This window comes from Plectropomus leopardus, chromosome 13 (genome assembly GCF_026936395.1).
Source record: "Plectropomus leopardus strain MGB_pleo_1.0 chromosome 13, ASM2693639v1, whole genome shotgun sequence".
NCBI classification, from domain to species: domain Eukaryota; kingdom Metazoa; phylum Chordata; class Actinopteri; order Perciformes; family Serranidae; genus Plectropomus; species Plectropomus leopardus.
In genome coordinates, this window is record NC_142188.1 from 20,003,636 (window position 1) to 20,029,910 (window position 26,275).

The 26,275-nt window shown below is 34.8% G+C and overlaps 1 protein-coding gene and 1 long non-coding RNA gene across 3 annotated transcripts in view; one reads left to right on the forward strand and one right to left on the reverse strand.

The window, feature by feature from the left end:
* Positions 1-26,275, forward strand: part of phf3 (PHD finger protein 3) — a 44,897-nt gene that overhangs the window by 16,087 nt on the left and 2,535 nt on the right. For both annotated transcript variants that reach the window (XM_042502127.2, XM_042502128.2), the window contains exon 15: positions 26,035-26,230. In XM_042502127.2, the coding sequence (XP_042358061.2) occupies positions 26,035-26,230 (196 nt within the window). The remainder of the gene's footprint in view (positions 1-26,034; positions 26,231-26,275) is intronic.
* LOC148187699 (uncharacterized) lies at positions 18,710-26,131 on the reverse strand. Its single transcript, XR_015778372.1, has 3 exons — positions 25,994-26,131; positions 25,369-25,467; positions 18,710-19,339 (listed from the first exon to the last, which is right to left on the reverse strand). It is a non-coding gene; the product is annotated as an uncharacterized LOC148187699 (long non-coding RNA).

Here is a 26,275-nt window from a genome sequence, read left to right on the forward strand (position 1 = left end):
ACATCATAATTTTGCATGTCAAAAAAAATGGCCAGCAAGGCAATAGTATAGTATGTCGAAAAAAGTCAAAATTGGACCGCTCCTAAAAATGGCTGAAAACAACATAGAATAGCTTATAGAGACCCGTCATGGTATACAAAGAGGGAATTAAGGCCAAAAAAGGCCAAAAACATCATAATTTTGCATGTCAAAAAAAATGGCCAGCAAGGCAATAGTATAGTATGTCGAAAAAAGTCAAAATTGGACCGCTCCTAAAAATGGCTGAAAATGACATAGAATAGCTTGTAGACATGCATCATGGTATACAAAGTAGGAATTAAGGCCAAAAAAGGCCAAAAACATCATAATTTTGCATGTCAAAAAAAATGGCCAACAAGGCAATAGTATAGTATGTCGAAAATTGTCAAAATTGGACCGCTCCTAAAAATGGCTGAAAACGACATAGAATAGCTTGTAGAGTTGCGTCATAGTATACAAAGTTGGAATAAAGGCCAAAAAAGGCCAAAAACATCATAATTTTGCATGTCAGAAAAATGGCCAACAAGGCAATAGTATAGTATGTCGAAGAAAGTCAAAATTTGACCGCTCCTAAAAATGGCTGAAAACAACATAGAATAGCTTATAGAGACCCGTCATGGTATACAAAGTTGGAATAAAGGCCAAAAAAGGCCAAAAACATCATAATTTTGCATGTCAAAAAAAATGGCCAACAAGGCAATAGTATAGTATGTCGAAAAAAGTCAAAATTTGACCGCTCCTAAAAATGGCTGAAAACGACATAGAATAGCTTGTAGAGTTGCGTCATAGTATACAAAGTTGGAATAAAGGCCAAAAAAGGCCAAAAACATCATAATTTTGCATGTCAAAAAAAAAATGACCAACAAGGCAATAGTATAGTATGTCGTAAAAAGTCAAAATTGGACCGCTCCTAAAAATGGCTGAAAATGACACAGAATAGCTTGTAGACATGCATCATGGTATACAAAGTTGGAATTAAGGCCAAAAAAGGCCAAAAACATCATAATTTTGCATGTCAAAAAAAAATGGCCAACAAGGCAATAGTATAGTATGTCGAAAAAAGTCAAAATTGGACCGCTCCTAAAAATGGCTGGAAATGACATAGAATAGCTTGTAGACATGCATCATGGTATACAAAGTTGGAATAAAGGCCAACAAAGGCCAAAAACCTCATAATTTTGCATATCAAAAAAAATGGCCAACAAGGCAATAGTATACTATGTCGAAAATTGTCAAAATTTGACCGCTCCTAAAAATGGCTGAAAACGACATAGAATAGCTTGTAGAGATGCATCATGGCATACAAAGTTGGAATAAAGGCCAAAAAAGGCCAAAAACATCATAATTTTGCATGTCAAAAAAAATGGCCAACAAGGCAATAGTATAGTATGTCGAAAAAAGTCAAAATTGGACCGCTCCTAAAAATGGCTGAAAATGACACAGAATAGCTTGTAGACATGCATCATGGTATACAAAGTTGGAATAAAGGCCAAAAAAGGCCAAAAACATCATAATTTTGCATGTCAAAAAAAATGGCCAACAAGGCAATAGTATAGTATGTCGAAAAAAGTCAAAATTGGACCGCTCCTAAAAATGGCTGAAAATGACATAGAATAGCTTGTAGACATGCATCATGGTATACAAAGTTGGAATAAAGGCCAAAAAAGGCCAAAAACCTCATAATTTTGCATGTCAAAAAAAATGGCCAACAAGGCAATAGTATAGTATGTCGAAAAAAGTCAAAATTTGACCGCTCCTAAAAATGGCTGAAAACGACATAGAATAGCTTGTAGAGATGCATCATGGTATACAAAGTGGGAATAAAGGCCAAAAAAGGCCAAAAACATCATAATTTTGCATGTCAAAAAAAATGGCCAACAAGGCAATAGTATAGTATGTCGAAAAAAGTCAAAATTGGACCGCTCCTAAAAATGGCTGAAAATGACATAGAATAGCTTGTAGACATGCATCATGGTATACAAAGTTGGAATAAAGGCCAAAAAAGGCCAAAAACATCATAATTTTGCATGTCAAAAAAAATGGCCAACAAGGCAATAGTATAGTATGTCGAAAAAAGTCAAAATTGGACCGCTCCTAAAAATGGCTGAAAACAACATAGAATAGCTTATAGGGACCTGTCATAGTATACAAAGATGGAATTAAGGTCAAAAAAGGCCAAAAACATCATAATTTTGCATGTCAAAAAAAATGGCCAACAAGGCAATAGTATAGTATGTCGAAAATTGTCAAAATTTGACCGCTCCTAAAAATGGCTGAAAACGACATAAAATAGCTTGTAGAGTTGCATCATGGTATACAAAGATGGAATAAAGGCCAAAAAAGGCCAAAAACCTCATAATTTTGCATGTCAAAAAAAATGGCCAACAAGGCAATAGTATAGTATGTCGAAAAAAGTCAAAATTTGACCGCTCCTAAAAATGGCTGAAAACAACATAGAATAGCTTATAGAGACCCGTCATGGTATACAAAGATGGAATTAAGGCCAAAAAAGGCCAAAAACATCATAATTTTGCATGTCAAAAAAAATGGCCAACAAGGCAATAGTATAGTATGTCGAAAAAAGTCAAAATTGGACCGCTCCTAAAAATGGCTGAAAATGACACAGAATAGCTTGTAGACATGCATCATGGTATACAAAGTTGGAATAAAGGCCAAAAAAGGCCAAAAACATCATAATTTTGCATGTCAAAAAAAATGGCCAACAAGGCAATAGTATAGTATGTCGAAAAAAGGCAAAATTGGACCGCTCCTAAAAATGGCTGAAAACAACATAGAATAGCTTATAGAGACCCGTCATGGTATACAAAGATGGAATTAAGGCCAAAAAAGGCCAAAAACATCATAATTTTGCATGTCAAAAAAAATGGCCAACAAGGCAATAGTATAGTATGTCGAAAAAAGTCAAAATTGGACCGTTCCTAAAAATGGCTGAAAACAACATAGAATAGCTTATAGAGACGCGTTATGGTATACAAAGATGGAATTAAGGCCAAAAAAGGCCAAAAACATCATAATTTTGCATGTCAAAAAAAATGGCCAACAAGGCAATAGTATAGTATGTCGAAAAAAGTCAAAATTTGACCGCTCCTAAAAATGGCTGAAAACAACATAGAATAGCTTATAGAGACCCGTCATGGTATACAAAGATGGAATAAAGGCCAAAAAAGGCCAAAAACATCATAATTTTGCATGTCAAAAAAAATGGCCAACAAGGCAATAGTATAGTATGTCGAAAAAAGTCAAAATTGGACCGCTCCTAAAAATGGCTGAAAACAACATAGAATAGCTTATAGAGACCCGTCATGGTATACAAAGATGGAATTAAGGCCAAAAAAGGCCAAAAACATCATAATTTTGCATGTCAAAAAAAAAGGCCAACAAGGCAATAGTATAGTATGTCGAAAATTGTCAAAATTGGACCGCTCCTAAAAATGGCTGAAAACGACATAGAATAGCTTGTAGAGTTGCATCATGGTATACAAAGTTGGAATAAAGGCCAAAAAAGGCCAAAAACATCATAATTTTGCATGTCAAAAAAAATGGCCAACAAGGCAATAGTATAGTATGTCGAAAAAAGTCAAAATTGGACCGCTCCTAAAAATGGCTGAAAATGACACAGAATAGCTTGTAGACATGCATCATGGTATACAAAGTTGGAATAAAGGCCAAAAAAGGCCAAAAACATCATAATTTTGCATGTCAAAAAAATGGCCAACAAGGCAATAGTATAGTATGTCGAAAAAAGTCAAAATTTGACCGCTCCTAAAAATGGCTGAAAATGACATAGAATAGCTTGTAGACATGCATCATGGTATACAAAGTTGGAATAAAGGCCAAAAAAGGCCAAAAACCTCATAATTTTGCATGTCAAAAAAAATGGCCAACAAGGCAATAGTATAGTATGTCGAAAAAAGTCAAAATTGGACCGCTCCTAAAAATGGCTGAAAATGACACAGAATAGCTTGTAGACATGCATCATGGTATACAAAGTTGGAATAAAGGCCAAAAAAGGCCAAAAACATCATAATTTTGCATGTCAAAAAAAATGGCCAACAAGGCAATAGTATAGTATGTCGAAAAAAGTCAAAATTTGACCGCTCCTAAAAATGGCTGAAAATGACATAGAATAGCTTGTAGACATGCATCATGGTATACAAAGTTGGAATAAAGGCCAAAAAAGGCCAAAAACCTCATAATTTTGCATGTTAAAAAAAATGGCCAACAAGGCAATAGTATAGTATGTCGAAAAAAGTCAAAATTTGACCGCTTCTAAAAATGGCTGAAAATGACATAGAATAGCTTGTAGACATGCATCATGGTATACAATGTTGGAATAAAGGCCAAAAAAGGCCAAAAACCTCATAATTTTGCATGTCAAAAAAAATGGCCAACAAGGCAATAGTATAGTATGTCGAAAAAAGTCAAAATTGGACCGCTCCTAAAAATGGCTGAAAACAACATAGAATAGCTTATAGAGACCCGTCATGGTATACAAAGATGGAATTAAGGCCAAAAAAGGCCAAAAACATCATAATTTTGCATGTCAAAAAAAATGGCCAACAAGGCAATAGTATAGTATGTCGAAAAAAGTCAAAATTGGACCGCTCCTAAAAATGGCTGAAAACAACATAGAATAGCTTATAGAGACCCGTCATGGTATACAAAGATGGAATTAAGGCCAAAAATGGCCAAAAACATCATAATTTTGCATGTCAAAAAAAATGGCCAACAAGGCAATAGTATAGTATGTCGAAAATTGTCAAAATTGGACCGCTCCTAAAAATGGCTGAAAACGACATAGAATAGCTTGTAGAGTTGCATCATGGTATACAAAGTTGGAATAAAGGCCAAAAAAGGCCAAAAACCTCATAATTTTGCATGTCAAAAAAAATGGCCAACAAGGCAATAGTATAGTATGTCGAAAAAAGTCAAAATTGGACCGCTCCTAAAAATGGCTGAAAATGACACAGAATAGCTTGTAGACATGTATCATGGTATACAAAGAAGGAATAAAGGCCAAAAAGGCCAAAACATCATAATTTTGCATGTCAAAAAAAATGGCCAACAAGGCAATAGTATAGTATGTCGAAAAAAGTCAAAATTGGACCGCTCCTAAAAATGGCTGAAAATGACATAGAATAGCTTGTAGACATGCATCATGGTATACAAAGTTGGAATAAAGGCCAAAAAAGGCCAAAAACACCATAATTTTGCATGTCAAAAAAAATGGCCAACAAGGCAATAGTATAGTATGTCGAAAAAAGTCAAAATTTGACCGCTCCTAAAAATGGCTGAAAATGACATAGAATAGCTTGTAGACATGCATCATGGTATACAAAGTTGGAATAAAGGCCAAAAAAGGCCAAAAACCTCATAATTTTGCATGTCAAAAAAAATGGCCAACAAGGCAATAGTATAGTATGTCAAAAAAAGTCAAAATTGGACCGCTCCTAAAAATGGCTGAAAACAACATAGAATAGCTTATAGAGACCCGTCATGGTATACAAAGATGGAATTAAGGCCAAAAAAGGCCAAAAACATCATAATTTTGCATGTCAAAAAAAATGGCCAACAAGGCAATAGTATAGTATGTCGAAAAAAGTCAAAATTGGACCGCTCCTAAAAATGGCTGAAAACAACATAGAATAGCTTATAGAGACCTGTCATGGTATACAAAGATGGAATTAAGGTCAAAAAAGGCCAAAAACATCATAATTTTGCATGTCAAAAAAAATGGCCAACAAGGCAATAGTATAGTATGTCGAAAAAAGTCAAAATTTGACCGCTCCTAAAAATGGCTGAAAACGACATAGAATAGCTTGTAGAGTTGCATCATGGTATACAAAGATGGAATAAAGGCCAAAAAAGGCCAAAAACCTCATAATTTTGCATGTCAAAAAAAATGGCCAACAAGGCAATAGTATAGTATGTCGAAAAAAGTCAAAATTTGACCGCTCCTAAAAATGGCTGAAAACAACATAGAATAGCTTATAGAGACCCGTCATGGTATACAAAGATGGAATTAAGGCCAAAAAAGGCCAAAAACATCATAATTTTGCATGTCAAAAAAAATGGCCAGCAAGGCAATAGTATAGTATGTCGAAAAAAGTCAAAATTGGACCGCTCCTAAAAATGGCTGAAAACAACATAGATTAGCTTATAGAGACCCGTCATGGTATACAAAGATGGAATTAAGGCCAAAAAAGGCCAAAAACATCATAATTTTGCATGTCAAAAAAAATGGCCAACAAGGCAATAGTATAGTATGTCGAAAAAAGTCAAAATTGGACCGCTCCTAAAAATGGCTGAAAACAACATAGAATAGCTTATAGAGACCCGTCATGGTATACAAAGATGGAATTAAGGCCAAAAAAGGCCAAAAACATCATAATTTTGCATGTCAAAAAAAATGGCCAACAAGGCAATAGTATAGTATGTCGAAAAAAGTCAAAATTGGACCGCTCCTAAAAATGGCTGAAAACGACATAGAATAGCTTGTAGAGTTGCATCATGGTATACAAAGTTGGAATAAAGGCCAAAAAAGGCCAAAAACCTCATAATTTTGCATGTCAAAAAAAATGGCCAACAAGGCAATAGTATAGTATGTCGAAAAAAGTCAAAATTGGACCGCTCCTAAAAATGGCTGAAAATGACACAGAATAGCTTGTAGACATGCATCATGGTATACAAAGTTGGAATAAAGGCCAAAAAAGGCCAAAAACATCATAATTTTGCATGTAAAAAAAAATGGCCAACAAGGCAATAGTATAGTATGTCGAAAAAAGTCAAAATTTGACCGCTCCTAAAAATGGCTGAAAATGACATAGAATAGCTTGTAGACATGCATCATGGTATACAAAGTTGGAATAAAGGCCAAAAAAGGCCAAAAACCTCATAATTTTGCATGTCAAAAAAAATGGCCAACAAGGCAATAGTATAGTATGTCGAAAATTGTCAAAATTTGACCGCTCCTAAAAATGGCTGAAAACGACATAGAATAGCTTGTAGAGACCCGTCATGGTATACAAAGATGGAATTAAGGCCAAAAAAGGCCAAAAACATCATAATTTTGCATGTCAAAAAAAAGGCCAACAAGGCAATAGTATAGTATGTCGAAAAAAGTCAAAATTTGACCGCTCCTAAAAATGGCTGAAAATGACATAGAATAGCTTGTAGACATGCATCATGGTATACAAAGTTGGAATAAAGGCCAAAAAAGGCCAAAAACCTCATAATTTTGCATGTCAAAAAAAATGGCCAACAAGGCAATAGTATAGTATGTCGAAAAAAGTCAAAATTGGACCGCTCCTAAAAATGGCTGAAAATGACACAGAATAGCTTGTAGACATGCATCATGGTATACAAAGTTGGAATAAAGGCCAAAAAAGGCCAAAAACCTCATAATTTTGCATGTCAAAAAAAATGGCCAACAAGGCAATAGTATAGTATGTCGAAAAAAGGCAAAATTGGACCGCTCCTAAAAATGGCTGAAAATGACATAGAATAGCTTGTAGACATGCATCATGGTATACAAAGTTGGAATAAAGGCCAAAAAAGGCCAAAAACACCATAATTTTGCATGTCAAAAAAAATGGCCAACAAGGCAATAGTATAGTATGTCGAAAAAAGTCAAAATTTGACCGCTTCTAAAAATGGCTGAAAATGACATAGAATAGCTTGTAGACATGCATCATGGTATACAAAGTTGGAATAAAGGCCAAAAAAGGCCAAAAACCTCATAATTTTGCATGTCAAAAAAAATGGCCAACAAGGCAATAGTATAGTATGTCGAAAATTGTCAAAATTTGACCGCTCCTAAAAATGGCTGAAAACGACATAGAATAGCTTGTAGAGACCCGTCATGGTATACAAAGATGGAATTAAGGCCAAAAAAGGCCAAAAACATCATAATTTTGCATGTCAAAAAAAAGGCCAACAAGGCAATAGTATAGTATGTCGAAAAAAGTCAAAATTTGACCGCTCCTAAAAATGGCTGAAAATGACATAGAATAGCTTGTAGACATGCATCATGGTATACAAAGTTGGAATAAAGGCCAAAAAAGGCCAAAAACCTCATAATTTTGCATGTCAAAAAAAATGGCCAACAAGGCAATAGTATAGTATGTCGAAAAAAGTCAAAATTGGACCGCTCCTAAAAATGGCTGAAAATGACACAGAATAGCTTGTAGACATGCATCATGGTATACAAAGTTGGAATAAAGGCCAAAAAAGGCCAAAAACCTCATAATTTTGCATGTCAAAAAAAATGGCCAACAAGGCAATAGTATAGTATGTCGAAAAAAGTCAAAATTGGACCGCTCCTAAAAATGGCTGAAAATGACATAGAATAGCTTGTAGACATGCATCATGGTATACAAAGTTGGAATAAAGGCCAAAAAAGGCCAAAAACACCATAATTTTGCATGTCAAAAAAAATGGCCAACAAGGCAATAGTATAGTATGTCGAAAAAAGTCAAAATTTGACCGCTCCTAAAAATGGCTGAAAATGACATAGAATAGCTTGTAGACATGCATCATGGTATACAAAGTTGGAATAAAGGCCAAAAAAGGCCAAAAACCTCATAATTTTGCATGTCAAAAAAAATGGCCAACAAGGCAATAGTATAGTATGTCAAAAAAAGTCAAAATTGGACCGCTCCTAAAATGGCTGAAAACAACATAGAATAGCTTATAGAGACCCGTCATGGTATACAAAGATGGAATTAAGGCCAAAAAAGGCCAAAAACATCATAATTTTGCATGTCAAAAAAATGGCCAACAAGGCAATAGTATAGTATGTCGAAAAAAGTCAAAATTGGACCGCTCCTAAAAATGGCTGAAAACAACATAGAATAGCTTATAGGGACCTGTCATGGTATACAAAGATGGAATTAAGGTCAAAAAAGGCCAAAAACATCATAATTTTGCATGTCAAAAAAAATGGCCAACAAGGCAATAGTATAGTATGTCGAAAAAAGTCAAAATTTGACCGCTCCTAAAAATGGCTGAAAACGACATAGAATAGCTTGTAGAGTTGCATCATGGTATACAAAGATGGAATAAAGGCCAAAAAAGGCCAAAAACCTCATAATTTTGCATGTCAAAAAAATGGCCAACAAGGCAATAGTATAGTATCTCGAAAATAGTCAAAATTTGACCGCTCCTAAAAATGGCTGAAAACAACATAGAATAGCTTATAGAGACCCGTCATGGTATACAAAGATGGAATTAAGGCCAAAAAAGGCCAAAAACATCATAATTTTGCATGTCAAAAAAAATGGCCAGCAAGGCAATAGTATAGTATGTCGAAAAAAGTCAAAATTGGACCGCTCCTAAAATGGCTGAAAACAACATAGATTAGCTTATAGAGACCGTCATGGTATACAAAGATGGAATTAAGGCAAAAAAAGGCCAAAAACATCATAATTTTGCATGTCAAAAAAAATGGCCAACAAGGCAATAGTATAGTATGTCGAAAAAAGTCAAAATTGGACCGCTCCTAAAAATGGCTGAAAACAACATAGAATAGCTTATAGAGACCCGTCATGGTATACAAAGATGGAATTAAGGCCAAAAAAGGCCAAAAACATCATAATTTTGCATGTCAAAAAAAATGGCCAACAAGGCAATAGTATAGTATGTCGAAAAAAGTCAAAATTGGACCGCTCCTAAAAATGGCTGAAAACGACATAGAATAGCTTGTAGAGTTGCATCATGGTATACAAAGTTGGAATAAAGGCCAAAAAAGGCCAAAAACCTCATAATTTTGCATGTCAAAAAAAATGGCCAACAAGGCAATAGTATAGTATGTCGAAAAAAGTCAAAATTGGACCGCTCCTAAAAATGGCTGAAAATGACACAGAATAGCTTGTAGACATGCATCATGGTATACAAAGTTGGAATAAAGGCCAAAAAAGGCCAAAAACATCATAATTTTGCATGTCAAAAAAAATGGCCAACAAGGCAATAGTATAGTATGTCGAAAAAAGTCAAAATTTGACCGCTCCTAAAAATGGCTGAAAATGACATAGAATAGCTTGTAGACATGCATCATGGTATACAAAGTTGGAATAAAAGGCCAAAAAGGCCAAAAACCTCATAATTTTGCATGTCCAAAAAAATGGCCAACAAGGCAATAGTATAGTATGTCGAAAATTGTCAAAATTTGACCGCTCCTAAAAATGGCTGAAAACGACATAGAATAGCTTGTAGAGACCCGTCATGGTATACAAAGATGGAATTAAGGCCAAAAAAGGCCAAAAACATCATAATTTTGCATGTCAAAAAAAAGGCCAACAAGGCAATAGTATAGTATGTCGAAAAAAGTCAAAATTTGACCGCTCCTAAAAATGGCTGAAAATGACATAGAATAGCTTGTAGACATGCATCATGGTATACAAAGTTGGAATAAAGGCCAAAAAAGGCCAAAAACCTCATAATTTTGCATGTCAAAAAAAATGGCCAACAAGGCAATAGTATAGTATGTCGAAAAAAGTCAAAATTGGACCGCTCCTAAAAATGGCTGAAAATGACACAGAATAGCTTGTAGACATGCATCATGGTATACAAAGTTGGAATAAAGGCCAAAAAAGGCCAAAAACCTCATAATTTTGCATGTCAAAAAAAATGGCCAACAAGGCAATAGTATAGTATGTCGAAAAAAGTCAAAATTGGACCGCTCCTAAAAATGGCTGAAAATGACATAGAATAGCTTGTAGACATGCATCATGGTATACAAAGTTGGAATAAAGGCCAAAAAAGGCCAAAAACCTCATAATTTTGCATGTTAAAAAAAATGGCCAACAAGGCAATAGTATAGTATGTCGAAAAAAGTCAAAATTTGACCGCTTCTAAAAATGGCTGAAAATGACATAGAATAGCTTGTAGACATGCATCATGGTATACAATGTTGGAATAAAGGCCAAAAAGGGCCAAAAACATCATAATTTTGCATGTCAAAAAAATGGCCAACAAGGCAATAGTATAGTATGTCGAAAAAAGTCAAAATTGGACCGCTCCTAAAATGGCTGAAAACAACATAGAATAGCTTATAGAGACCCGTCATGGTATACAAAGATGGAATTAAGGCCAAAAAAGGCCAAAAACATCATAATTTTGCATGTCAAAAAAAATGGCCAACAAGGCAATAGTATAGTATGTCGAAAATAGTCAAAATTGGACCGCTCCTAAAATGGCTGAAAACAACATAGAATAGCTTATAGAGACCCGTCATGGTATACAAAGATGGAATTAAGGCCAAAAAGGCCAAAAACATCATAATTTTGCATGTCAAAAAAATGGCCAACAAGGCAATAGTATAGTATGTCGAAAATTGTCAAAATTGGACCGCTCCTAAAATGGCTGAAAACGACATAGAATAGCTTGTAGAGTTGCATCATGGTATACAAAGTTGGAATAAAGGCCAAAAAAGGCCAAAAACATCATAATTTTGCATGTCAAAAAAAATGGCCAACAAGGCAATAGTATAGTATGTCGAAAAAAGTCAAAATTGGACCGCTCCTAAAAATGGCTGAAAATGACACAGAATAGCTTGTAGACATGCATCATGGTATACAAAGTTGGAATAAAGGCCAAAAAAGGCCAAAAACCTCATAATTTTGCATGTCAAAAAAAATGGCCAACAAGGCAATAGTATAGTATGTCGAAAAAAGTCAAAATTGGACCGCTCCTAAAAATGGCTGAAAATGACATAGAATAGCTTGTAGACATGCATCATGGTATACAAAGTTGGAATAAAGGCCAAAAAAGGCCAAAAACATCATAATTTTGCATGTCAAAAAAATGGCCAAAAAAGCAATAGTATAATATGTCGAAAAAGTCAAAATTGGACCGCTCCTAAAAATGGCTGAAAATGACACAGAATAGCTTGTAGACATGCATCATGGTATACAAAGTTGGAATAAAGGCCAAAAAAGGCCAAAAACATCATAATTTTGCATGTCAAAAAAAATGGCCAACAAGGCAATAGTATAGTATGTCGAAAAAAGTCAAAATTGGACCGCTCCTAAAAATGGCTGAAAATGACATAGAATAGCTTGTAGACATGCATCATGGTATACAAAGTTGGAATAAAGGCCAAAAAAGGCCAAAAACCTCATAATTTTGCATGTCAAAAAAAATGGCCAACAAGGCAATAGTATAGTATGTCAAAAAAAGTCAAAATTGGACCGCTCCTAAAAATGGCTGAAAACAACATAGAATAGCTTATAGGGACCTGTCATGGTATACAAAGATGGAATTAAGGTCAAAAAAGGCCAAAAACATCATAATTTTGCATGTCAAAAAAAATGGCCAACAAGGCAATAGTATAGTATGTCGAAAATTGTCAAAATTTGACCGCTCCTAAAAATGGCTGAAAACGACATAGAATAGCTTGTAGAGTTGCATCATGGTATACAAAGATGGAATAAAGGCCAAAAAAGGCCAAAAACCTCATAATTTTGCATGTCAAAAAAAATGGCCAACAAGGCAATAGTATAGTATGTCGAAAAAGTCAAAAGTTGACCGCTCCTAAAATGGCTGAAAACAACATAGAATAGCTTATAGAGACCCGTCATGGTATACAAAGATGGAATTAAGGCCAAAAAAGGCCAAAAACATCATAATTTTGCATGTCAAAAAAAATGGCCAGCAAGGCAATAGTATAGTATGTCGAAAAAAGTCAAAATTGGACCGCTCCTAAAAATGGCTGAAAACAACATAGATTAGCTTATAGAGACCCGTCATGGTATACAAAGATGGAATTAAGGCCAAAAAAGGCCAAAAACATCATAATTTTGCATGTCAAAAAAAATGACCAACAAGGCAATAGTATAGTATGTCGAAAAAAGTCAAAATTGGACCGCTCCTAAAAATGGCTGAAAACAACATAGAATAGCTTATAGAGACCCGTCATGGTATACAAAGATGGAATTAAGGCCAAAAAAGGCCAAAAACATCATAATTTTGCATGTCAAAAAAAATGGCCAACAAGGCAATAGTATAGTATGTCGAAAATTGTCAAAATTGGACCGCTCCTAAAAATGGCTGAAAACGACATAGAATAGCTTGTAGAGTTGCATCATGGTATACAAAGTTGGAATAAAGGCCAAAAAAGGCCAAAAACCTCATAATTTTGCATGTCAAAAAAAATGGCCAACAAGGCAATAGTATAGTATGTCGAAAAAAGTCAAAATTGGACCGCTCCTAAAAATGGCTGAAAATGACACAGAATAGCTTGTAGACATGCATCATGGTATACAAAGTTGGAATAAAGGCCAAAAAAGGCCAAAAACCTCATAATTTTGCATGTCAAAAAAAATGGCCAACAAGGCAATAGTATAGTATGTCGAAAAAAGTCAAAATTTGACCGCTCCTAAAAATGGCTGAAAATGACATAGAATAGCTTGTAGACATGCATCATGGTATACAAAGTTGGAATAAAGGCCAAAAAAGGCCAAAAACCTCATAATTTTGCATGTCAAAAAAAATGGCCAACAAGGCAATAGTATAGTATGTCGAAAAAAGTCAAAATTTGACCGCTCCTAAAAATGGCTGAAAACGACATAGAATAGCTTGTAGAGATGCATCATGGCATACAAAGTTGGAATAAAGGCCAAAAAAGGTCAAAAACCTCATAATTTTGCATGTCAAAAAAAATGGCCAACAAGGCAATAGTATAGTATGTCGAAAAACGTCAAAATTTGACCGCTCCTAAAAATGGCTGAAAACAACATAGAATAGCTTATAGAGACCCGTCATGGTATACAAAGATGGAATTAAGGCCAAAAAAGGCCAAAAACCTCATAATTTTGCATGTCAAAAAAAAAATGGCCAACAAGGCAATAGTATAGTATGTCGAAAAAAGTCAAAATTGGACCGCTCCTAAAATGGCTGAAAATGACATAGAATAGCTTGTAGACATGCATCATGGTATACAAAATTGGAATAAAGGCCAAAAAAGGCCAAAAACATCATAATTTTGCATGTCAAAAAAAAATGGCCAACAAGGCAATAGTATAGTATGTCGAAAAAAGTCAAAATTGGACCGCTCCTAAAAATGGCTGAAAATGACATAGAATAGCTTGTAGACATACATCATGGTATACAAAGTTGGAATAAAGGCCAAAAAAGGCCAAAAACCTCATAATTTTGCATGTCAAAAAAATGGCCAACAAGGCAATAGTATAGTATGTCGAAAAAAGTCAAAATTTGACCGCTCCTAAAAATGGCTGAAAACGACATAGAATAGCTTGTAGACATGCATCATGGTATACAAAGTTGGAATAAAGGCCAAAAAAGGCCAAAAACCTCATAATTTTGCATGTCAAAAATAATGGCCAACAAGGCAATAGTATAGTATGTCAAAAAAAGTCAAAATTGGACCGCTCCTAAAAATGGCTGAAAACAACATAGAATAGCTTATAGAGACCCGTCATGGTATACAAAGATGGAATTAAGGCCAAAAAAGGCCAAAAACATCATAATTTTGCATGTCAAAAAAAATGGCCAACAAGGCAATAGTATAGTATGTCGAAAAAAGTCAAAATTGGACCGCTCCTAAAAATGGCTGAAAACAACATAGAATAGCTTATAGGGACCTGTCATGGTATACAAAGATGGAATTAAGGTCAAAAAAGGCCAAAAACATCATAATTATGCATGTCAAAAAAAATGGCCAACAAGGCAATAGTATAGTATGTCGAAAATTGTCAAAATTTGACCGCTCCTAAAAATGGCTGAAAACGACATAGAATAGCTTGTAGAGTTGCATCATGGTATACAAAGATGGAATAAAGGCCAAAAAAGGCCAAAAACCTCATAATTTTGCATGTCAAAAAAAATGGCCAACAAGGCAATAGTATAGTATGTCGAAAAAAGTCAAAATTGGACCGCTCCTAAAAATGGCTGAAAATGACACAGAATAGCTTGTAGAGATGCATCATGGTATACAAAGTTGGAATAAAGGCCAAAAAAGGCCAAAAACATCATAATTTTGCATGTCAAAAAAAATGGCCAACAAGGCAATAGTATAGTATGTCGAAAAAAGTCAAAATTTGACCGCTCCTAAAAATGGCTGAAAACGACATAGAATAGCTTGTAGAGATGCATCATGGCATACAAAGTTGGAATAAAGGCCAAAAAAGGCCAAAAACCTCATAATTTTGCATGTCAAAAAAAATGGCCAACAAGGCAATAGTATAGTATTTCGAAAATTGTCAAATTTTGACCGCTCCTAAAAATGGCTGAAAACGACATAGAATAGCTTGTAGAGATGCCTCATGGCATACAAAGTTGGAATAAAGGCCAAAAAAGGTCAAAAACCTCATAATTTTGCATGTCAAAAAAAATGGCCAACAAGGCAATAGTATAGTATGTCGAAAAAAGTCAAAATTTGACCGCTCCTAAAAATGGCTGAAAATGACACAGAATAGCTTGTAGACATGCATCATGGTATACAAAGTTGGAATAAAGGCCAAAAAAGGCCAAAAACCTCATAATTTTGCATGTCAAAAAAAATGACCAACAAGGCAATAGTATAGTATGTCGAAAAAAGTCAAAATTGGACCGCTCCTAAAAATGGCTGAAAACAACATAGAATAGCTTATAGAGACCCGTCATGGTATACAAAGATGGAATTAAGGCCAAAAAAGGCCAAAAACATCATAATTTTGCATGTCAAAAAAAATGGCCAACAAGGCAATAGTATAGTATGTCGAAAATTGTCAAAATTGGACCGCTCCTAAAAATGGCTGAAAACGACATAGAATAGCTTGTAGAGTTGCATCATGGTATACAAAGTTGGAATAAAGGCCAAAAAAGGCCAAAAACCTCATAATTTTGCATGTCAAAAAAAATGGCCAACAAGGCAATAGTATAGTATGTCGAAAAAAGTCAAAATTGGACCGCTCCTAAAAATGGCTGAAAATGACACAGAATAGCTTGTAGACATGCATCATGGTATACAAAGTTGGAATAAAGGCCAAAAAAGGCCAAAAACCTCATAATTTTGCATGTCAAAAAAAATGGCCAACAAGGCAATAGTATAGTATGTCGAAAAAAGTCAAAATTTGACCGCTCCTAAAAATGGCTGAAAATGACATAGAATAGCTTGTAGACATGCATCATGGTATACAAAGTTGGAATAAAGGCCAAAAAAGGCCAAAAACCTCATAATTTTGCATGTCAAAAAAAATGGCCAACAAGGCAATAGTATAGTATGTCGAAAAAAGTCAAAATTTGACCGCTCCTAAAAATGGCTGAAAACGACATAGAATAGCTTGTAGAGATGCATCATGGCATACAAAGTTGGAATAAAGGCCAAAAAAGGTCAAAAACCTCATAATTTTGCATGTCAAAAAAAATGGCCAACAAGGCAATAGTATAGTATGTCGAAAAACGTCAAAATTTGACCGCTCCTAAAAATGGCTGAAAACAACATAGAATAGCTTATAGAGACCCGTCATGGTATACAAAGATGGAATTAAGGCCAAAAAAGGCCAAAAACCTCATAATTTTGCATGTCAAAAAAAAAATGGCCAACAAGGCAATAGTATAGTATGTCGAAAAAAGTCAAAATTGGACCGCTCCTAAAAATGGCTGAAAATGACATAGAATAGCTTGTAGACATGCATCATGGTATACAAAGTTGGAATAAAAGGCCAAAAAGGCCAAAAACAACATAAATTTGAATGTCAAAAAAAAATGGCCAACAAGGCAATAGTATAGTATGTCGAAAAAAGTCAAAATTGGACCGCTCCTAAAAATGGCTGAAAATGACATAGAATAGCTTGTAGACATACATCATGGTATACAAAGTTGGAATAAAGGCCAAAAAAGGCCAAAAACCTCATAATTTTGCATGTCAAAAAAAATGGCCAACAAGGCAATAGTATAGTATGTCGAAAAAAGTCAAAATTTGACCGCTTCTAAAAATGGCTGAAAATGACATAGAATAGCTTGTAGACATGCATCATGGTATACAAAGTTGGAATAAAGGCCAAAAAAGGCCAAAAACATCATAATTTTGCATGTCAAAAAAATGGCCAACAAGGCAATAGTATAGTATGTCGAAAAAAGTCAAAATTTGACCGCTCCTAAAAATGGCTGAAAACGACATAGAATAGCTTGTAGACATGCATCATGGTATACAAAGTTGGAATAAAGGCCAAAAAAGGCCAAAAACCTCATAATTTTGCATGTCAAAAATAATGGCCAACAAGGCAATAGTATAGTATGTCAAAAAAAGTCAAAATTGGACCGCTCCTAAAAATGGCTGAAAACAACATAGAATAGCTTATAGAGACCCGTCATGGTATACAAAGATGGAATTAAGGCCAAAAAAGGCCAAAAACATCATAATTTTGCATGTCAAAAAAAATGGCCAACAAGGCAATAGTATAGTATGTCGAAAAAAGTCAAAATTGGACCGCTCCTAAAAATGGCTGAAAACAACATAGAATAGCTTATAGGGACCTGTCATGGTATACAAAGATGGAATTAAGGTCAAAAAAGGCCAAAAACATCATAATTATGCATGTCAAAAAAAATGGCCAACAAGGCAATAGTATAGTATGTCGAAAATTGTCAAAATTTGACCGCTCCTAAAAATGGCTGAAAACGACATAGAATAGCTTGTAGAGTTGCATCATGGTATACAAAGATGGAATAAAGGCCAAAAAAGGCCAAAAACCTCATAATTTTGCATGTCAAAAAAAATGGCCAACAAGGCAATAGTATAGTATGTCGAAAAAAGTCAAAATTGGACCGCTCCTAAAAATGGCTGAAAATGACACAGAATAGCTTGTAGAGATGCATCATGGTATACAAAGTTGGAATAAAGGCCAAAAAAGGCCAAAAACATCATAATTTTGCATGTCAAAAAAAATGGCCAACAAGGCAATAGTATAGTATGTCGAAAAAAGTCAAAATTTGACCGCTCCTAAAAATGGCTGAAAACGACATAGAATAGCTTGTAGAGATGCATCATGGCATACAAAGTTGGAATAAAGGCCAAAAAAGGCCAAAAACCTCATAATTTTGCATGTCAAAAAAAATGGCCAACAAGGCAATAGTATAGTATTTCGAAAATTGTCAAATTTTGACCGCTCCTAAAAATGGCTGAAAACGACATAGAATAGCTTGTAGAGATGCCTCATGGCATACAAAGTTGGAATAAAGGCCAAAAAAGGTCAAAAACCTCATAATTTTGCATGTCAAAAAAAATGGCCAACAAGGCAATAGTATAGTATGTCGAAAAAAGTCAAAATTTGACCGCTCCTAAAAATGGCTGAAAATGACACAGAATAGCTTGTAGACATGCATCATGGTATACAAAGTTGGAATAAAGGCCAAAAAAGGCCAAAAACCTCATAATTTTGCATGTCAAAAAAAATGGCCAACAAGGCAATAGTATAGTATGTCGAAAAAAGTCAAAATTGGACCGCTCCTAAAAATGGCTGAAAACAACATAGAATAGCTTGTAGAGACGCATCATGGTATACAAAGTTGAAATAAAGACCAACAAAGGTAAAAAATCTCATAATTTTACATTTTAAAAAAATAGCCGACAAGGCAATAGTATAGTATGTCGAAAAAAGTCAAAATTTGACCGCCCCTAAAAATCACATGGAAACAACATAGAATCGCTTGTAGAGACGATTCATTGTATACAAAGTGGAAAAAACAGTCAAGTCAAATCAATTTTATTAATAAAGCCCATTATCACAAACTATGATTTACTTCAGAGTGCTTTACAGTTCACAAAATCCCTCTGCCTTTTGACCATTACATCGCCTATAGAACATCTCCTCAAAAAGAACCCTTTTAATGGGGAAAAATTTGAAAGAAATGTCTGGAAGAGCAGCAGAGGATGATGAGGGATTCCTCTTCCAGGAAGAACAGACGTGCAATAGATACCGTTAAAAATAGTTTAGTCACAGTCATAACAAAATGGAAAGAGAAAGACAGGAGAGATGCACAGCAACAATAACAAACGCATGTCATATTATGATAATCATAGTTGTAAAATCACTAAATGCACTCTCTGATAGCATGTTATGTGCAAATATTGTGGGTGTTGATAAAAGTCCCATGCATATATTGATAATGGAGGCATGATTCATAATAATGGCAGGCGAAGTTCGCATCAAGAAGGATCACGGCATCGCTGCAACCAGGACCCACAACACAGGTGTAGCTTCAGACAAGGCCAGAGCAGGGGCGAAACCAAGACCATCAGGCACAGCCAAGATTGCAGCGAGGATCCGGCAAAACTAGGAAACAAGGGAGCAGGAATGCTCTGGAGAGGGAACTGAGTTAGAGTAATGCAGTAAACAGACATGAACATTTACAGACTGATGGAGCAAAAGAAGGAAAAAGGAGCTCAGTGTATCATAGACAGTCCCTCAGCAGATTAAACCTTTGTCATCCAAACTAGGGGCTGGTAAAGGCAACCTGAGCCAGCCCGAATTATAACCTTTATCAAAGAGGAAGGTCTTAAGTCTACCCTTTCAAGTAGAAACAGCATCTGCCTCCTTGACTGAAATGTTAAAAAAATGGCAACAAATGTAATAGTTTAGTATGTCGAAAAATATCAAATTTTGACTGCTTCTAAAAATGGCTTAAAGTGACATATAAAAACTTGTAGAGATGTGTCATTGTAAACAAAGCAGGAATCAAGGCCAAAAAAGGCCCAAAGTCTCATGATTTAACGTGTCAAAAAATGGCGAAAAAGGCAATAGTATAGCATGTCAATAAAAGTCAAAATTTGACCGCTCCTAAAAATGGCTGAAAACAACATAGAATAACTTGTAGAGACGTGTTATGGTAAGGCCCAAAAGGGCCAAAAACCTCATAATTTTGCATGTGAAAAAAATGGCCAACAAGGCAATGGTATAGTATGTCGAAGAAAGTCAAAACTTGACCGCTCCTAAAAATGGCTGAAAACAACATAGAATAGCTTATAGAGACCCGTCATGGTATACAAAGATGGAATAAAGGCCAAAAAAGGCCAAAAACATCATAATTTTGCATTTAAAAAAAAATGGCCAACAAGGCAATAGTATAGTATGTCGAAAAAAGTCAAAATGTGACCACTCCTAAAAATGGCTGAAAATGACATAGAATAGCTTGTAGAGATGCATCATGGTATACAAAGTGGGAATAAAGGCCAAAAAAGGCCAAAAACATCATAATTTTGCATGTCAAAAAAAATGGCCAACAAGGCAATAGTATAGTATGTCGAAAAAAGTCCAAATTTGACCGCTCCTAAAAATGGCTGAAAACGACATAGAATAGCTTGTAGAGATGCATCATGGTATACAAAGTGGAAATAAAGACCAACAAAGGCCAAAAACCTAATAATTTTGCATGTCAAAAAAAAAATCCAACAAGGCAATAGTATAGTATGTCGAAAAAATTCCAAATTTGACCGCTCCTAAAAATGGCTGAAAACAACATAGAATAGCTTGTAGAGATGGGTCATTGTATATAAAGTGGGAATAAAGGCCAACAAAGGCCAAAAACATCATAATTTTGAATGTCGAAAAAATGGCCAACAAGGCAATAGTATAGTATGTCGAAAAATGTCAAAAATTGACCGCTCCTAAAAATGGCTGAAAACGACATAGAATAGCTTGTAGAGATGCATCACGGTATACAAAGTGGGAATAAAGGCCAAAAAAGGCCTAAAACATCATAATTTTGCATGTCAAAAAAAATGGCCGACAAGGCAATAGTATAGTATGTTGAAAATTGTCAAAATTGGACCGCTCCTAAAAATGGCTGAAATCAACATAGAATAACTTGTAGAGATGTGTCATGGTATACAAAGTGGAAATAAAGACCAAAACGGGCCAAAAACATCATAATTTAGCATGTCAAAAAAAATGGCCAACAAGGCAATAGTATGGTATGTCGAAAAAAGTCCAAATTTGACCGCTCCTAAAAATGGCTGAAAACAACATAGAATAGCTTGTAGAGACGCGTTATGGTATACAAAGATGGAATAAAGGCCAAAAAAGGCCAAAAACATCATAATTTTGCATGTCAAAAAAAAAATCCAACAAGGCAATAGTATAGTATGTCGAAAAAAGTCAAAATTTGACCGCTCCTAAAAATGGCTGAAAACAACATAGAATAGCTTGTAGAGATGCATCATGGTATACAAAGTGGAAATAAAGACCAACAAAGGCCAAAAACATCATAATTTTGCATGTCAAAAAAAAAATCCAACAAGGCAATAGTATAGTATGTCGAAAAAAGTCAAAATTTGACCGCTCCTAAAAATGGCTGAAAACAACATAGAATAGCTTGTAGAGACGCGTTATGGTATACAATGATGGAATAAAGGCCAAAAAAGGCCAAAAACATCATAACTTTGAATGTCGAAAAAATGGCCAACAAGGCAATAGTATAGTATGTCGAAAAATGTCAAAAATTGACCGCTCCTAAAAATGGCTGAAAACGACATAGAATAGCTTGTAGACATGCATCATGGTATACAAAGTGGAAATAAAGACCAACAAAGGCCAAAAACCTCATAATTTTGCATGTCAAAAAAAAAATCCAACAAGGCAATAGTATAGTATGTCGAAAAAAGTCAAAATTGGACCGCTCCTAAAAATGGCTGAAAACAACATAGAATAGCTTGTAGAGATGGGTCATTGTATATAAAGTGGGAATAAAGGCCAACAAAGGCCAAAAACATCATAATTTTGAATGTCGAAAAAATGGCCAACAAGGCAATAATATGTCGAAAAATGTCAAAAATTGACCGCTCCTAAAAATGGCTGAAAACGACATAGAATAGCTTGTAGAGATGCATCACGGTATACAAAGTGGGAATAAAGGCCAAAAAAGGCCTAAAACATCATAATTTTGCATGTCAAAAAAAATGGCCAACAAGGCAATAGTATAGTATGTTGAAAAAAGTCAAAATTTGACCGCTCCTAAAAATGGCTGAGAACAACATAGAATAGCTTATCGAGACTCGTCATGGTATGCAAAGATGGAATAAAGGCCAAAAAAAGGCCAAAAACATCATAATTTTGCGTTTAAAAAAAAAAGGCCAACAAGGCAATAGTATAGTATGTCGAAAAAAGTCAAAATGTGACCACTCCTAAAAATGGCTGAAAATGACATAGAATAGCTTGTAGAGATGCATCACGGTATACAAAGTGGGAATAAAGGCCAAAACAGGCCTAAAACATCATAATTTTGCATGTCAAAAAAAATGGCCAACAAGGCAATAGTATAGTATGTCGAAAAAAGTCAAAATGTGACCACTCCTAAAAATGACTGAGAACAACATAGAATAGCTTGTAGAGATGCGTTTTGGTATACAAAGATGGAATAAAGGCCAAAAAAGGCCAAAAACCTCATAATTTTACATTTTAAAAAAAATGGCCGACAAGGCAATAGTATAGTATGTTGAAAATTGTTAAAATTTGACCGCTCCTAAAAATGGCTGAAATCAACATAGAATAACTTGTAGAGATGTGTCATGGTATACAAAGTGGAAATAAAGACCAAAACGGGCCAAAAACATCATAATTTAGCATGTCAAAAAAAATGGCCAACAAGGCAATAGTATGGTATGTCGAAAAAAGTCCAAATTTGACCGCTCCTAAAAATGGCTGAAAACAACATAGAATAGCTTGTAGAGACGCGTTATGGTATACAAAGATGGAATAAAGGCCAAAAAAGGCCAAAAACATCATAATTTTGCATGTCAAAAAAAAAGGCCAACAAGGCAATAGTATAGTATGTCGAAAAAAGTCAAAATTTGACCGCTCCTAAAAATAGCTGAAAACAACATAGAATAGCTTGTAGAGATGCATCATGGTATATAAAGTGGGAATAAAGGCCAAAAAAGGCCAAAAACATCATAATTTTACATTTTAAAAAAATGGCCGACAAGGCAATAGTATAGTATGTTGAAAATTGTCAAAATTTGACCGCTCCTAAAAATGGCTGAAATCAACATAGAATAACTTGTAGAGATGTGTCATGGTATACAAAGTGGAAATAAAGACCAAAACGGGCCAAAAACATCATAATTTAGCATGTCAAAAAAAATGGCCAACAAGGCAATAGTATGGTATGTCGAAAAAAGTCCAAATTTGACCGCTCCTAAAAATGGCTGAAAACAACATAGAATAGCTTGTAGAGACGCGTTATGGTATACAAAGATGGAATAAAGGCCAAAAAAGGCCAAAAACATCATAATTTTGAATGTCGAAAAAATGGCCAACAAGGCAATAGTATAGTATGTCGAAAAATGTCAAAAATTGACCGCTCCTAAAAATGGCTGAAAATGACATAGAATAGCTTGTAGAGATGCATCATGGTATACAAAGTGGAAATAAAGACCAACAAAGGCCAAAAACATCGTAATTTTGCATGTCAAAAAAAAAATCCAACAAGGCAATAGTATAGTATGTCGAAAAAAGTCAAAATTGGACCGCTCCTAAAAATGGCTGAAAACAACATAGAATAGCTTGTAGAGATGGGTCATGGTATGCAAAGATGGAATAAAGGCCAAAAAAGGCCAAAAACATCATAATTTTGCATGTCAAAAAAAATGGCCAACAAGGCAATAGTATGGTATGTCGAAAAATGTCACAATTTGACCGCTCCTAAAAATGGCTGAAAACGACATAGAATAGCTTGTAGAGACGCATCAATGTATACAAAGTGGAAATAAAGACCAACAAAGGCCAAAAACCTCATAATTTTGTATGTCAAAAAAAAATTCAAGAAGGAAATAGTATAGTATGTCGAAAAAAGTCAAAATTTGACTGCTCCTAAAAATGGCTGAAAACGACATAGAATAGCTTTTAGAGATGCGTTATAGTATACAAAGATGGAATAAAGGCCAAAAAAGGCCAAAAGCCTCATAATTTCGCATGTCGAAAAAAAGGCCAAAGAGGCAATAGTATAGTATGTTGAAAAAAGTCAAAATTGGACCGCTCATAAAAATGGCTGAAAACAACATAGAATAGCTTGTAGACATGCATCATGGTATACAAAGTTGGAATAAAGGCCAAAAAAAGCCAACAACCTCATAATTTCGCATGTCGAAAAAATGGCCAACAAGGCAATAGTATAGTATGTCGAAAAAAGTCACAATTTGACCGCTCCTAAAAATGGCTGAAAACGGCATAGAATAGCTTTTAGAGATGCGTTATGGTATACAAAGTTGGAATAAAGGCCAAAAAAGGCCAAAAACCATGTCAAAAAAATGTAGCGACAAAGTACTATAGTATACTGAGTGGGAAATAAAAGCCAAACAAGGCTAAAAACGTCAGAATTTAGCATGTAGAAAAAACGGCCAATAACTCCATAGTATAGAAATTTTGATACTTCAAAAAAAAAATAGCTGAAAACGACATATTGTAGCTTATAGAAACAAATCATATTGTACTCTCTTGAAAAAAAGGCCAAAAATGTCATAATCTAGTGTGTCTAAAAAGCTGCTGAAAATGATTTAGCATAGTATGTTCAAGGGCAAATTTTGTCGAAAAAATGGCTGAAAACAACATGGTATAGTGTGTTGAAAAATGTCAAATTTTTACATGTTCAAAATGACATAGCTTGCAGAGACATGTCATAGTATACATTATTGAAAAATGGCAAATAAAGTCTTAATATAGCATGTCGAAAAAATGGCTGAAAATGACAGTATAGTAGGTCGTCCAGTGTGATGACAAAACTGTAATGTATATCGTATGTCGTCAATAATTATGAAAAAAATTTCATAATATAGTATGTCTTCAAAAATTGTTAAAAACAGTGTAGCATGTGGTCAAGAATTGTGAAAAAATGTCATTGTAGTTTGTTGTCAACAACGGTGAAAGAAATGTCACAGTATAGTTTGTCATCAAAAATCGTGGAAAAATGTCAGAATGTAATGTCTGGTCAACAATTTTGAAAAAACATCATACTATTATATGTCGTCCAAAATCATTAAAAAAAAACCCGTCTCAGTATGGTACATCGTCAAAAATGGTGAAAAAACATTTTTTTATAGTAAGTCATCAGAAATCACGATAAAATGTCATATGTTGCCTAAAATTATGGAAAAACATGGTAGTATAGTATGTCATCCAAAATCTCGAAAACACATTATGGTATATTATGTCATTGAAAATCATGGAAAAAATGCCATAGTATAGTATGCTGTCAAAAAAAAAGTGAAAAACGTCATGGTATAGTATGTCTTTATAATTCATGAAACAAACAGGTAGACTGTTCATCAGGGTGAGCAAACCCTCCTCTGAGGGTACAGGCATTGTCAACTTCAGCCTGAGAGTTGTGGTTTTGTACCTTGATCTGTAAGATCCGAGCTCTCCTGATGCTGATGCGCTGTGCTTCAGACTTGCTCCCCAGATAGTTGGTGCCAGTGGCCTCCTCCTCATCTTCACTCTATCACACACACATACATAAAAATGTTATAGTATGTCGCCAATGTCATAAAAAATGTCATAATATAGTATTTCAAAAATCTGTTAAAATAGTCTGTTGTCATAAATATGATGAAAACGTCATAGTATAGTTGGTCATTATAAATGATGAAAATTCCATTGTATAGTATGACACCAAGAATATTAGGAAAAATGTCATAGATTGATATGATGTCAAATTAGATAAAACATCATAGTACAGTAGGTTGTTAAAAAGTCATATTTGTATTGTAAAAAAAAAAAAAATTTTTAAAAATCATTATATAGTATGTCATCAAAGATAAAACATCAATGAGTTTGTAAGTTTGCCGTCAGAAATACGATAAAAATCTTATACTACAGCATTTCCTTAAAAATGTGGTTAAAAAGTGTGGTCAAAAATATGATAAAAATGCCATATTATATGTCTAAAACATTTGATTGAAAAGTCACAGTTAAGTGTGACGTCATGCAGCTGCTTTAATAAAGAGCTCTGGTCGGATACGTACATGGTTTGCAGATCTGATGCATTCTTTTTCTTTTTTTAAAGGAGGTGTGTCTGATTCGCTTCTCCCCTGAGACGGAAGAAGATGAGATCTCCTATACTCTTCTGTATGCCTACTTCAGCAGTCGCAGGCGATTTGGGGTGGTGTCCAATAACCTGAAACAAGTGAAGGACATGTACCTCATTCCCTTGGGCGCCACTGAAAAAGTTCCACATCAGCTAGTTCCCTTTGATGGGCCAGGTAACCTGGACACCTATCATCTCTCGGATAATTATTTTTGTCTCA